The 15,700-nt window shown below is 32.9% G+C and overlaps 1 protein-coding gene across 1 annotated transcript in view; it reads right to left on the reverse strand.

Annotated features, from left to right (window-relative positions):
• The window catches only part of LOC133608431 (ATP-binding cassette sub-family C member 12-like), a 74,782-nt gene that overhangs the window by 47,321 nt on the left and 11,761 nt on the right, over nucleotides 1–15,700 (reverse strand). The window contains exons 9-13 of the mRNA XM_061963653.1: nucleotides 14,021–14,128; nucleotides 8,464–8,715; nucleotides 8,267–8,338; nucleotides 6,404–6,528; nucleotides 3,528–3,600 (exon numbers count right to left, since the gene is read on the reverse strand). Of these exons, the coding sequence (XP_061819637.1) occupies nucleotides 3,528–3,600; nucleotides 6,404–6,528; nucleotides 8,267–8,338; nucleotides 8,464–8,715; nucleotides 14,021–14,128 (630 nt within the window). The remainder of the gene's footprint in view (nucleotides 1–3,527; nucleotides 3,601–6,403; nucleotides 6,529–8,266; nucleotides 8,339–8,463; nucleotides 8,716–14,020; nucleotides 14,129–15,700) is intronic.

Raw genomic sequence — 15,700 nt, forward strand, 5'->3', positions numbered from 1 at the left:
GCTGCTCCTTGGCGAGGCGCGACACACTGCCAGTCCGTCATCACGGTAAATACCAAGGTTCAGGTTGAGGCTAGCGAGCTGGGAGAGGAGGAAACTCCCAACGAGTTCACACGTTTCTGCTCCGTCAAAACTTCCCATAGTGACGTCAAATGTTGCATTGTTCTTTTTTTGCCATGGTGTACTGTTGTGGATGAGAATGGAGTTTTTTGCGCGGATGATGATGTTTCTTTCGTTGCCTGTGATTGAGTCGTAGTCTGAGGCGAAGTCTAGTGCTTGAGTCAGTAGGTCTTGCGTGATGGAAGGGTAAAATTCCTCGATATCAAAGGAGATAAAGTTGTGCTGTTGTTTGTCTTGGATGTTGTTGAACCATTTGATTACTGCTGCTGTATATATATATATATATATATATAGGGTTAGGGTTAGGGTTAGGGTTAGGGTTGGACTCAGCAGACTCAGACAAGCTACTTCGAGGTTTACGTTGCAAATTTCGACACAAAAAAACGCTCCGACGTGAGTAAAGTGAGGCCCCACTTTCCCCCCAAAAAATGCGCTAGCTTGATGCTAATATACATTGGCTCTCCCATTGACACGCTACTGATTAGCATTAGCGATTTTACACGGCGATCGCAACAGCTCCAAATTTGTTCGTGAAAACTACAACTAAGACGCACCTTTCAATCAAACGGCCGCTGCGTAATAAGTGCAGTACTTACATTGTTAACACTTTTTAGGGCGCAACAGAAAACACACAGTTATCATAACTAGCTCGTTGATACATGTTGCGATAAAAGAATATATTAATATTTGTTACTACACACAAAAGTACCAAAAATTGGTACCGTTGAGTGTTGGTATTGATTCCCAGGTACCGGGAACTGGGACCGTATCGGTTCAAATCCATCCCTAATTGTTTGCGTGTTGGTATGGATGTAAGGTATATTTTTGTACATATATATGTACAACATGTATATGCATATGTACATGTATATATGTACAACATGTATATGTACATGTATATATGTACAACATGTATATGTACATGTATATATGTACAACATGTATATGTACAACATGTATATGCATATGTACATGTATATATATACAACATGTATATGTACAACATGTATATGCATATGTACATGCATATATGTACAACATGTATATGTACAACATGTATATGCATATGTACATGTATATATGTACAACATGTATATGTACATGTATATATGTACAACATGTATATGTACAACATGTATATGCATATGTACATGTATATATGTACAACATGTATATGTACATGTATATATGTACAACATGTATATACAGTATACATGTATACATGTACAACATGTATATGTACATGTATATATGTCCAACATGTATATGTACATGTATATATGTCCAACATGTATATGTACATGTATATATGTCCAACATGTATATACAGTATACATGTACAGTATATACTGTATGTACAACATGTATATGTACATGTACAACATATATATATAGATGTATATATGTACATGTATATATGTACAACATGTATATGTACATGCATATATGTCCAACATGTATATACAGTATACATGTACAGTATATACTGTATGTACAACATGTATATGTACATGTACAACATATATATATAGATGTATATATGTACATGTATATATGTACAACATGTATATGTACATGTGTATATGTACATGTTAATATGTACATTAATATGTACATGTACATATGTATATGGACAACATGTATATGTACATGTATATATGTACAACATGCATATGCATATGTACATGTATATATGTACAACATGTATATGTACAACATGTATATGCATATGTACATGTATATATGTACAACATGTATATGTACATGTATATATGTACAACATGTATATACAGTATACATGTATATATGTCCAACATGTATATGTACATGTATATATGGATGGATGGATGGATATATGTCCAACATGTATATGTACATGTATATATGTCCAACATGTATATGTACATGTATATATGTCCAACATGTATATACAGTATACATGTACAGTATATACTGTATGTACAACATGTATATGTACATGTACAACATATATATATATAGATGTATATATGTACAACATCTATATGTACATGTATATATGTACAACATGTATATGTACATGTGTATATGTACATGTTAATATGTACATTAATATGTACATGTACATATGTATATGGACAACATGTATATGTACATGTATATATGTCCAACATGTATATACAGTATACATGTACAGTATATACTGTATGTACAACATGTATATGTACATGTACAACATATATATATAGATGTATATATGTACAACATCTATATGTACATGTATATATGTACAACATGTATATGTACATGTTAATATGTACATGTACATATGTATATGGACAACATGTATATGTACATGTATATATGTACAACATGTATATGTACAACATGTATATGCATATGTACATGTATATATGTACAACATGTATATGTACAACATGTATATGCATATGTACATGTATATATGTACAACATGTATATGTACAACATGTATATGTACAACATGTATATGTATATGTACATGTATATATGTACAACATGTATATGTACAACATGTATATGCATATGTACATGTATATATGTACAACATGTATATGTACAACATGTATATGTATATGTACATGTATATATGTACAACATGTATATGTACAACATGTATATGTACAACATGTATATGCATATGTACATGTATATATGTCCAACATGTATATGTACATGTATATATGTCTAACATGTATATACAGTATACATGTATATATGTACAACATGTATATGTACATGTACAATATGTATATGTACATGTACATGTGTATATGTACATGTAAATATGTACATTAATATGTACATGTACATATGTATATGGACAACATGTATACGTATATGTACATGTATATATGTACATGTAAATATGTACATGTACATGTACATATGTATATGTACATGTCTATGTACATGCATACTACATGCCTCATAACAATGTCCCTCTAAAAAAACACCACTAAAGAAAAAATAGAAAGGTATACTTTTCTACATGTACAACATGTTTATGTATATGTACATGTATTTATGTACAAAATGTATATGTACATGTATATATGTACAACATGTATATGTACATGTTTATGTACATGTACAACATCTATATACACATGTATATATGTACAATATGTATATGTACATGTATATGTACATGTTTATATGTACATGTAAATATGTACATGTACATATGTATATGTAGAACATGTATATGTACAACATGTATATGTACATGTATATATGTACATGTAAATATGTACATGTACATATTTACATGTACATATACATGTACATGTATATGTATACATGCCTCACAACAATGTCCCTCTAAAAAAACGCCACGAAAGAAATAATAGAAATGCGTAAACAACAACAACAACAACAACAAAACCGACCTCAGTCTGGTCGCCGTGTGGGAGAATTTTCAGGTCCGCTCTGAGGCTGCACACGTCCAAGACGCTTTCATACCTGCAGACAGTCTGGTATCAATATTTTCAAAAATTCCCAAATTTTCATGAAATTTCCATTCAAATTGAATGGGAAAACATCTCAAAATGAATCACATTTTTTAAACCCGATTCTGACATTTCAACCATCCACCCACAATGCTTTTCCCTTTCCCCAAATTCCCGTTTTAGTCCTTAATGTCCCAATACTTTTGTCAAGTTGTAGTCCTAAGTGTCCCAATACTTTTGTCCAGTGTAAGTGTCCCAATACTTTTGTCCAGTGTAAGTGTCCCAATACCTTAGTCCAGTGGTAGTCCTAAGTGTCCCAATACTTTTGTCTACTATTAGTCCGAAGTGTCCCAATACTTTTGTTCAGTGGTAGTCCTAAGTGTCCCAATACTTTTGTCAAGTTCTAGTCCTAAGTGTCCCAATACTTTTGTGAAGTTTTAATCCTAAGCGTCCCAATACTTTTGTCCAGTTCTAGTCCTAAGTGTCCCAATACTTTTGTGAAGTTTTAATCCTAAGCGTCCCAATACTTTTGTCCAGTTTTAGTCCTAAGTGTCCCAATACTTTTGTCCAGTTTTAGTCCTAAGTGTCCCAAAACTTTTGTCCAGTTTTAGTCCTTAATGTCCCAACACTTTTGTCAAGTTGTAGTCCTAAGTGTCCCAATACTTTTGTCCAGTGTAAGTGTCCCAATACTTTTGTCCAGTGTAAGTGTCCCAATACCTTAGTCCAGTGGTAGTCATAAGTGTCCCAATACTTTTGTCTACTATTAGTCCGAAGTGTCCCAATACTTTTGTTCAGTGGTAGTCCTAAGTGTCCCAATACTTTTGTCAAGTTGTAGTCCTAAGTGTCCCAATACTTTTGTCCAGTTGTAGTCGTAAGTGTCCCAATACTTTTGTCCAGTGTAAGTGTCCCAATACTTTTGTCCAGTGTAAGTGTCCCAATACCTTAGTCCAGTGGTAGTCCTAAGTGTCCCAATACTTTTGTCTACTATTAGTCCGAAGTGTCCCAATACTTTTGTTCAGTGGTAGTCCTAAGTGTCCCAATACTTTTGTCTACTATTAGTCCGTAGTGTCCCAATACTTTTGTTCAGTGGTAGTCCCAAGTGTCCCAATACTTTTGGCCAGTTTTCGTCTTAACTGTCCCAATACTTGTGTCCAGTTTTAGTCGTAAGTGTCCCAATACTTTTGTACAGCGGTAGTCCGAAGTGTCCCAATACTTTTGTCAAGTTGTAGTCCTAAGTGTCCCAATACTTTTGTCCAGTTGTAGTCGTAAGTGTCCCAATACTTTTGTCCAGTGGTAGTCCCAAGTGTCCCAATACTTTTGTCCAGTATAAGCGTCCCAATACTTGTGTCCAGTGGTAGTCGCAAGTGTCCCAATACTTTTGTCAAGTTTTAGTCCCAAGTGTCCCTATACTTTTGTCCAGTTTTCGTCATAAGGGGCCATACTACTTTTGTCTAGTGTAAGTGTCCCAATACTTTTGTCCAGTGGTAGTCCCAATACTTTTGGCCAGTTTTCGTCATAAGGGGCCATACTACTTTTGTCTAGTGTAAGTGTCCCAATACTTTTGTCCAGTGGTAGTCCCAATACTTTTGGCCAGTTTTCATCTTAACTGTCCCAATACTTGTGTCCAGTTTTAGTCGTAAGTGTCCCAATACTTTTGTACAGTGGTAGTCCGAAGTGTCCCAATACTTTTGTCAAGTTGTAGTCCTAAGTGTCCCAATACTTTTGTCCAGTTGTAGTCGTAAGTGTCCCAATACTTTTGTCCAGTGGTAGTCCCAAGTGTCCCAATACTTTTGTCCAGTATAAGCGTCCCAATACTTGTGTCCAGTTTTAGTCGTAAGTGTCCCAATACTTTTGTACAGTGGTAGTCCGAAGTGTCCCAATACTTTTGTCAAGTTGTAGTCCTAAGTGTCCCAATACTTTTGTCCAGTTGTAGTCCTAAGTGTCCCAATACTTTTGTCCAGTGGTAGTCCCAAGTGTCCCAATACTTTTGTCCAGTATAAGCGTCCCAATACTTGTGTCCAGTGGTAGTCGTAAGTGTCCCAATACTTTTGTGAGTTTTGAAGCATGTTAAGTGGGTCAAATTAGTGCTCAAAGAGGCGGCGGAATAATAATAAAACCTTAGAAAAACAATAGGTCCTTATGTCCCATTGCAAAAGGACTACCGTTGGGATTCCTTTTACAATGGGCCATGCGGGCCCTAATAAATAAAAATAAAAACTAGAACAGCCAAATAGCTAAAACTAGTATGCATATATCTAAAAAAAAAGTTTTTTTTTAAAAAGAAGGGTTTTTAAGCCTTTTTTAAAAGCATCCACAGTCTGTGGTGCCCTCAGGTGGTCAGGGAGAGCGTTCCACAGACTGGGAGCGGCGGAGCAGAAAGCCCGTATATGTCAGAAATGCTTCATAAAGTGTAAAAAAAACAGTGCAAAGTGTGAAAATAACACCCGAGTGAAAGGGTTCACAAAGATTGTTAAACGCAAACTTTTTTTTGAGGGTTTTAGAGATAAAGGGGAGGTGCGACAACGGTAGTTTAGCAGAAAGCCAAAATCGAGATTACGTCTTTTAAGCAGAGGATGAAAACATGTAAAAAACATGTAGAAACCTGAGAAGAACTATTTTCTGCAGGTTTAGTGGCAGTAAATAACGGGTGTGCTCTAAAGTACTCCTATAGAGTACTCTCACCATAAACCTGTATGATCAACCAGACATGTTCCACGTGACCTGATAGTAGTTTTTATGACACTCTCACATTTACTCCAATCAGCTGACGAGGACTAGAAAGGAACTTTGTGGCGGATAAACCCAGGGCGGATTACTTGGTCTTGTCCAGAGATCTTCCCATCAGGATGTTGTCTTGAACGCTGCCGTGGAAGATCCAAGCCTGCTGGGAGACGTAAGCGAACGTCCCGTCGGCTGCGACCGAGCCCTGGACAAGATGCATCTGAAACACAAACCGGACATGAACGCCAAAATAAAATATGGAAGTAGTCATGTTTGTTTATCTTGACTGGAGGCAGGTGATCCGAGGAGAATCCTAGATGATCACAACAAGACTTTTGATAGCACAAGAATGTGGCAAGGAAACGGACTATAAATATTTGGGGTTTTGGCACCAGTCGCTGGACTAGATGTGACCGATCGAAGTCTAAGACTAAATGTGACCGATCCAAGTCTAAGACTAGATGTGACCGATCTAAGTCTAAGACTAGATGTGACCGATCGAAGTATAAGACTAGATGTGACCGATCTTAACTAAGACTAGATGTGACCACCAAGACTAGATGTGACCGATCCAAGTCTCAGACTAGGTGTGACCGATCTAATTCTAAGACCAGATGTGACCAATCTAAGTCTAAGACTAGATGTGACCAATCCAAGTCTAAGACTAGATGTGACTGATCCAAGTCTAAGACTAGATGTGACCGATCTAAATCTAAGATTGGATGTGACTGATCTAAGTCTGAGACTAGATGTGACCAATCCAAGTCTAAGACTAGATGTGACCGATCTAAATCTAAGATTAGATGTGACCGATCTAAATCTAAGACTAGATGTGACCAATCTAAGACTAGATGTGACCAATCTAAGTCTAAGACTAGATGTGACCGATCTAAGTCTAAGACTAGATCTGACCAATCTAAGTCTAAGACTATATGTGACCGATCTAAGTCTAAGACTAGATGTGACAAATCTAAGTCTAAGACTAGGTGTGACCGATCTAATTCTAAGACTAGATGTGACCAATCTAAGTCTAAGACTAGATCTGACCATCAAGACTAGATGTGACCGATCCAAGTCTAAGACTAGATGTGACTGATCCAAGTCCAAGACTAGATGTACCTATCTAAATCTAAGACTAGATGTGACCGATATAAGTCTAAGACTAGATGTGACAAATCTAAGACTAAGACTAGATGTGACCAATCTAAGTCTAAGACTAGTTGGGACCGATCCAAGTCTAAGACTAGGTGTGACCGATCTAATTCTAAGACTAGATGTGACCAATCTAAGTCTAAGACTAGATCTGACCATCAAGACTAGATGTGACCGATCCAAGTCTAAGACTAGATGTGACTGATCCAAGTCCAAGACTAGATGTGACCATCTAAATCTAAGATTAGATGTGACCGATCTAAGTCTAAGACTAGATGTGACCAATCTAAGACTAGATGTGACCAATCTAAGTCTAAGACTAGATGTGACCAGTCTAAGACTAGATGTGACCAGTCTAAGTCTAAGACTAGATGTGACTAATCTAAGTCTAAGACTAGATGTGACCAGTCTAAGTTTAAGACTAGATGTGACCAGTCTAAGTCTAAGACTAGATGTGACCGATCTAAGTCTAAGACTAGATGTGACCGATCTAAGTCTATGACTAGATGTGACCAGTCTAAGACTTGATGTGACAAGTCTAAGTCTAAGACTAGATGTGACCAGTCTAAGTCTAAGACTAGATGTGACCAGTCTAAGACTAGATGTGACCGATCTAAGTCTAAGACTAGATGTGACCGATCTAAGTCTAAGACTAGATGTGACCGATCTAAGTCTAAGACTAGATGTGACCAGTCTAAGTCTAAGACTAGATGTGACCAGTCTTAGCTAAGCTGGGTCATCACTTAGGTTTAGTGTGTCCAAAGGTTAGTGACTCGATGTTAGGGTTAGAAAAGTAGCAAAGTCACCTGCTCCAAAATGGCTGCAATCAGCGAAGTCTTCCCGCTGGCCACATTGCCACACACGCCCAGCAAGTTGCCCTGCGGGGACAAAACACACTAATTGACTTCTGCATTCTGCGCTCGTCCTCCAGCACGTCGCTCACCTTAGGGAGTGTGAAGGAAATGTTCCTCACCTTAGGGAGTGTGAAGGAAATGTTCCTCACCTTAGGGAGTGTGAAGGAAATGTTCCTCAAAGTTGGCAGAACGTCACGTTCTCCATCCTGGGACACCTCACTTGCCTGGTGTCCCACGCCGCCCTCGCCGGGCGCACTACCGCCATTGGCCACGGTGGCCTGGGGGGCGCTGCGGCCGCCTGGCTTGTTCCAGGACAAAGTGGCGTTGTCAATCACGATGGCCGAGTCACTGGCCGTCCTTTGCACCAAGTAGGGGTCTGGGTTCTGGATCAGCAGTATCTTCTGAAGAAGAACACGAGGGAGAGATGATACAGTAAAGATACGATATCACACATTAAAAATAGATACGGTACAGTAAAGGTGTGATATCAAACATTAAAAATAGATACGGTACAGTAAAGACATGATTTCAAAAATAAAAAATGGATACGGTACAGTAAGAGGTGGTATCAAACATAAAAAATGGATACGGTACAGTAAAGATGTGATATCAAACATTAAAAATAGATACTGTACAGTAAAGATGTGATATCAAATATTAAAAATAGACATGATACAGTAAAGATGTGATATCAAATATTAAAAATAGACATGATACAGTAAAGATGTGATATCAAACATTAAAAATTGATACGGTACAGTAAAGACGTCATATCAAACATTAAAAATGGATACGGTACAGTAGAGATGTGATAGCAAACAGTAAAAATGTATATGGTACAGTAAGAGGTGGTATCAAACATTAAAAATGGATACGGTACAGTAAAGACGTGATATCAAACATACAAAATGGATACGGTACAGTAGAGAGGTGATATCAAACATTAAAAATAGATACGGTACAGTAAAGATGTGATATCAAACATTAAAAATAGATACTGTACAGTAAAGACGTGATATCAAACATTAAAAATAGATACGATACAGTAAAGATGTGATATCAAATATTAAAAATGGATACGGTACAGTAAAGACGTGATATCAAACATAAAAAATTGATACGGTAGAGTAGAGAGGTGATATCAAACATTAAAAATAGATACGGTACAGTAAAGAGGTGATATCAAACATAAAAAATGGATACGGTAGAGTAGAGAGGTGATATCAAACATTAAAAATAGATACGGTACAGTAAAGAGGTGATATCAAACATTAAAAATGGATACGGTACAGTAGAGACGTGATAGCAAACATTAAAAATGTATACGATACAGTAAAGATGTGATATCAAATATTAAAAATGGATACGGTACAGTAAAGACGTGATATCAAACATAAAAAGTGGATACAGTAGAGTAGAGAGGTGATATCAAACATTAAAAATAGATACGGTACAGTAAAGATGTGATATCAAACATTAAAAATAGATATGGTACAGTAGAGATATGATATCAAATATTAAACGTGGATACGGTACAGTAAAGATGTGATATCTAACATTAAAAATAGATACTGCACAATAAAGACGTGATATCAAACATTAAAAATAGATACGATACAGTAAAGATGTGATAACAAATATGAAAAATTGATACGGTAGAGTAAAGATGTGATATCAAACATTAAAAATGGATACGGTACAGTAGAGACGTGATATCAAACATTAAAAATGTATACGTACAGTAAAGAGGTGATATCAAACTTTGAAAATGGATACGGTACAGTAAAGACGTGATATCAAAGATTAAAAATAGATATGGTGAAGTAAAGATGTGATATCAAACATATGCAGCATATAAATTTCAATATATAAAAAAAAAATCTGTGCAGAAAAATTCGCCGTGTAAAATAATTTGGTGTTTAAAAATTCAGTGTAAAATAATAATAATCGTGCAAAATTCAGTGTAGAAATTTCAATGTAAAAAAAAAATCAGTGCAGAAAATTTCACCGTGTACAAATATTGTGTAAAATAATTTGGTGTTTAAAAATTCTGTGTAAAATAATAATAATCGTACAAAAATTCTATGTACAAATTTCAATATAATAAACAAAAATCAGTGCAGAAAATTTCACTGTGTAAAATAATTTGGTGCTTAAAAATTCAGTGTAAAATAATACTAATCGTGCAAAAATTCAGCATATAAATTTCAATATAAAAAAAATAAAATCGGTGCAGAAAAGTTCACAGTGTAAAATAATTTGGTGTTTAAAAATTCAGTGTAAAATAAAAAAAATCGTGCAAAAATTCAGTGTATAAATTTCAATGAAAAAATAAAATAAAAATCAGTGCAGAAAATTTCACAGTGTAAAATAATTGTTTAAAAATTCAGTGTAAAATAATAAAAATCGTGCAAAAATGCAGTGTGTGAATTTCAATTACAAAAAAAAAAATCAGTGCAGAAAATTTCACTGTGTAAAATAATTGTTTAAAAATTTAGTGTAAAATAATAAAAAATGTGCAAAAATTCAGTGTATAAATTTCCATATATAAATAAAATCAGTGCAGAAAATTTCACCGTGTACAAATATTGTGTAAAATAATTTGGTGTTTAAAAATTCTGTGTAAAATAATAATAATCGTGCAAAAATTCGATGTACAAATTTCAATATAATAAACAAAAATCAGTGCAGAAAATTTCACTGTGTAAAATAATTTGGTGCTTAAAAATTCAGTGTAAAATAATACTAATCGTGCAAAAATTCAGCATATAAATTTCAATATAAAAAAAATTAAATCGGTGCAGAAAAGTTCACCGTGTAAAATAATTTGGTGTTTAAAAATTCAGTGTAAAATAAAAAAAATCGTGCAAAAATTTAGTGTATAAATTTCAATGAAAAAATAAAATAAAAATCAGTGCAGAAAATTTCACAGTGTAAAATAATTGTTTAAAAATTCAGTGTAAAATAATAAAAATCGTGCAAAAATTCAGTATATAAATTTCCATATATAAAAAAAATCAGTGCAGAAAATTTCACTGTGTAAAAATTCAGTGTAAGATAATAATAATCGTGCAAAATTCAGTGTAGAAATTTCAATATATAAAAAAAAAATAAGTGCAGAAAATTTCATTGTGTAAAAATTCAGTGTAAACAATAATAATCGTGCAAAAATTCAATGTATAAATTTCAATATAATAAACAAAAATCAGGGCAGAAAATGTCACTGTGTAAAATAATTTGGCGCTTAAAAATTCAGTGTAAAATAATATTAATCGTGCACAAATTCAGCATATAAATTTTATTATAAAAAAAATAAAATCGGTGCAGAAAAGTTCACCGTGTAAAATAATTTAGTGTTTAAAAAGTCAGTCTAAAATAATACAAATCGTGCAAAAATTCAGTGTATAAATTTCATTAAAAATAAAAATAAATCAGTGCAGAAAATTTCACTGTGTAAAATAATTGTTTAAAAATTTAGTGTAAAATAATAAAAATTGTGCAAAAATTCAGTGTATAAATTTCCATATATAAATAAAATCAGTGCAGAAAATTTCACTGTGTAAAAATTCAGTGTAAAATAATAATAATCGTGCAAAATTCAGTGTAGAAATTTCAATATAAAAAAAAAAATCAGTGCAGAAAATTTCACTGTGTAAATATTCTGTGTAAAATAATTTGCTGTTTAAATTTTTTGTGTAAAATAATAATAATCGTGCAAAGATTCTATGTACAAACTTCAATATAATAAACAAAAATCAGTGCAGAAAATTTCACTGTGTAAAATAATTTGGTGCTTAAAAATTCAGTGTAAAATATTACTAATCGTGCAAAAATTCAGCATATAAATTTCAATATAAAAAAAATAAAATCGGTGCAGAAAAGTTCACAGTGTAAAATAATTTGGTGTTTAAAAATTCAGTGTAAAATAATATAAATCGTGCAAAAATTCAGTGTATAAATTTCAATGAAGAAATTAAATAAAAATCAGTGCAGAAAATTTCACAGTGTAAAATAATTGTTTAAAAATTCAGTGTAAAATAATAAAAATTGTGCAAAAATTCAGTATATAAATTTCCATATATATAAAAAAATAAATAAGTGCAGAAAATTTCATTGTGTAAAAATTCAGTGTAAACAATAATAATCGTGCAAAAATTCAATGTATAAACTTCAATAAAAAAAACAAAAATCAGGGCAGAAAATGTCACTGTGTAAAATAATTTGGCGCTTAAAAATTCAGTGTAAAATAATATTAATCGTGCACAAATTCAGCATATAAATTTTATTATAAAAAAAATAAAATCGGTGCAGAAAAGTTCACCGTGTAAAATAATTTAGTGTTTAAAAAGTCAGTCTAAAATAATAAAAATCGTGCAAAAATTCAGTGTATAAATTTTAATGAAAAAATAAATAAAAATCAGTGCAGAAAATTTCACAGTGTAAAATAATTGTTTAAAAATTCAGTGTAAATAATAAAAATCATGCAAAAATTCAATATATAAATTGCCATGTATAAAAAAAATCAGTGCAGAAAATTTTACTGTGTAAAAATTCAGTGTAAAATAATAATAATCGTGCAAAATTCAGTGTAGAAATTTCAATATAAAAAAAAAAAATCAGTGCAGAAAATTTCAATGTGTAAAAATTCTGTGTAAAATAATTTTCTGTTTAAAATTTTTGTGTAAAATAATAAAAATCGTGCAAAAATTCAGTGTATAAATTTCCATGTATAAAAAAAATCAGTGCAGAAAACTTTACTGTGTAAAAAATTCAGTGTAAGATAATAATAATCGTGCAAAATTCAGTGTAGAAATTTCAATATAAAAAAAAAAAATCAGTGCAGAATATTTCATTGTGTAAAAATTCAGTGTAAACAATAATAATCGTGCAAAAATTCAATGTATAAATTTCAATATAATAAACAAAAATCAGGGCAGAAAATGTCACTGTGTAAAATAATTTGGTGCTTAAAAATTCAGTGTAAAATAATGTTAATTGTGCAAAAATTCAGCATATAAATTTCAATATAAAAAAATACAATGGTGCAGAAAAGTTCACCGTGTAAAATAATTTAGTGTTTAAAAAGTCAGTCTAAAATAATAAAAATCGTGCAAAAATTCAGTGTATAAATTTCAATAAAAAAAAAAAAAAATCAGTGCAGAACATTTCACTGTGTAAAATAATTGTTTAAAATAATAAAAATCGTGCAAAAATTCAGTGTATAAATTTCCATATATATATATATATATAAAAAAATCAGTGCAGAAAATTTCACCGTGTAAAAATTCTGTGTAAAATAATTTGCTGTTTAATTTTTTTGTGTAAAATAATAATAATCATGCAAAAATTCAGTGTATAAATTTCAATATAAAAAAAAAAAAAAATCAGTGCAGAAAATATTATCGACTCGCCTTGGTTTAGGAATCTTGTACAAAAATATCAAATGTCTTTTTATTATGGTGACGGCCACATCACGGTGCGGATGCCTTGTTGTTTTTGCACGGAGACATCTGGCCCGGGGAAACAATCTGTCATGTGGAACACTAACACGCCGCAGCCTCCTCCGCCAGTTGCCTGGCAACCGCCCAGCCACCCAAAAAAAAAAAAAAAAACGCTCTCCCCGGGAAGTTTGCAGCAATGAAAGGAAATGAGAGCGGTTAATCGGAGACGGTCTCCAAGACTATAAAGGAAGAAAGACAAACAGACCTTGAGACGCGAGATGGACACGGTGGCCTCGGCCAGGGTCTTGACGGACATGGGCATCAGAGCCAGGCAGAAGCGCATGGCGTTGAAGATGGCGATGGTGGTGAAGGCCTGGGGACCACAAAATGTCATCGCTATTTAATCAATTGTCCTATAGATGCAGAGGACACTGGCTCTCAGGAGGATATATAACAGTGAAAACTCATTTTATACTAAAATATCTTTTTTACCCTAATGTATCATAAGTGATACACACCAGTGTCATGTGTTTTTTTTTAATCTAAAAAGCCTGATATATCAGATCACATGCATGCATTACATGTATTGTCCATTAGAGGGCAGTAGTTGACTTATTAGAAGGCTGTCCAGTGAAGAAGAAACATGAGACACCTGACTTTTGGAAGAGAAACTTTGCCAAATTTAAAAGAAATACGGCAATAAAATTTTTTTTTTTTTTATTGAGACATCAGTACTAACAGTTAATCTGTTGACACAAGGTGAAATTACTTCATATTTCATAATATATTTTAGAATAAAATTGTTTTGAAAATGTGTATCAAATATGAAACAACAGGTATTAACTCTAAATTGGTCATTTGGTATTTTATTGTATTTCATGTATTATAAATATCATGGAGCAACATACAGTCTTTATATGTTTTAAATACAGTGTTTACTTTACACATTATGGTATATTTACAGGTAAAAATGTATTGTTTTATTATTTTATGGTGGTAAGGTAAATAAAAGGTAAAAGGTCAAAGTAAAAGTAAAGTAAAGTAAAATGTACAAATAAGTTAAATGGAAGGTAAAATAAGGTACATAAAAGGTTAAATAAGTTAAAGGAAAGGTAAAAATATATTGTTTTATTATTTTATGGTGATAAGGTAAATAAAAGGTTAAATAGAAGGTAAAATAAGGTAAATAAAAGGTAAAAGTAAAGTCAAGTTGAAAGGTAAAAATAAGTTAAATGGAAGGTAAAGTAAGGTAAATAAAAGGTTAAATAAGTTAAAGGGAAGGAAAAATTAAAGGTTAAAGAAGGAATATAGAAGATAAAAGACGGTAAGAAGGTAAATAAAAGGTAAACAAAAGAATATAGAAGGTAAATTAGGTCCAATAGAAGGTAGTAAATATAAGGTAAAAGAAGGATAACGGAAGGTAAAAAAAACGAGATATAAGATCAATAGAATGTAAAATGAGGTAAATAGAAGGTAAATAAAAGTATAAGGTAAATAAAAGGTAAAATAAGTTAACTGCATGGTAAAATAAGTTAAATAGCAGGTAAAAGATGGTCAAAGAAGGTGAACAGAAGGTAAATACAGGGTAAAAGAAGTCAAATACACGGTAAAGGATGTTAAATAGAAGGTAAAATAAGGTAAATAAAAGGTAAAAAAAAATATGGAATAGAGAAGATAAAAAATGTCATAGATGGTCCAAGAAGGTAAATAAAAAGTAATGACGGTTATGACGAGTACACAATTCTTTATTTCATGAAGTAGACCATGAAGGTGTGGCCTACTCACTTCAGTGGTGTGCAGGTTTAGTCCCACCAAGGTGTGCACCATGAAGGTACAACCTACTCACCTTAGTGGTGTGCAGGTTTAAAACCGCTAAGGTGTGGCTTACTCACTTCAGTGGTGTGCAGGTTTGAGGTGTGGTCTACTCACTTCAGTGTTGTGCAGG

Source organism: Nerophis lumbriciformis, linkage group LG06 (genome assembly GCF_033978685.3).
Source record: "Nerophis lumbriciformis linkage group LG06, RoL_Nlum_v2.1, whole genome shotgun sequence".
Taxonomy (NCBI): Eukaryota; Metazoa; Chordata; class Actinopteri; order Syngnathiformes; family Syngnathidae; genus Nerophis; species Nerophis lumbriciformis.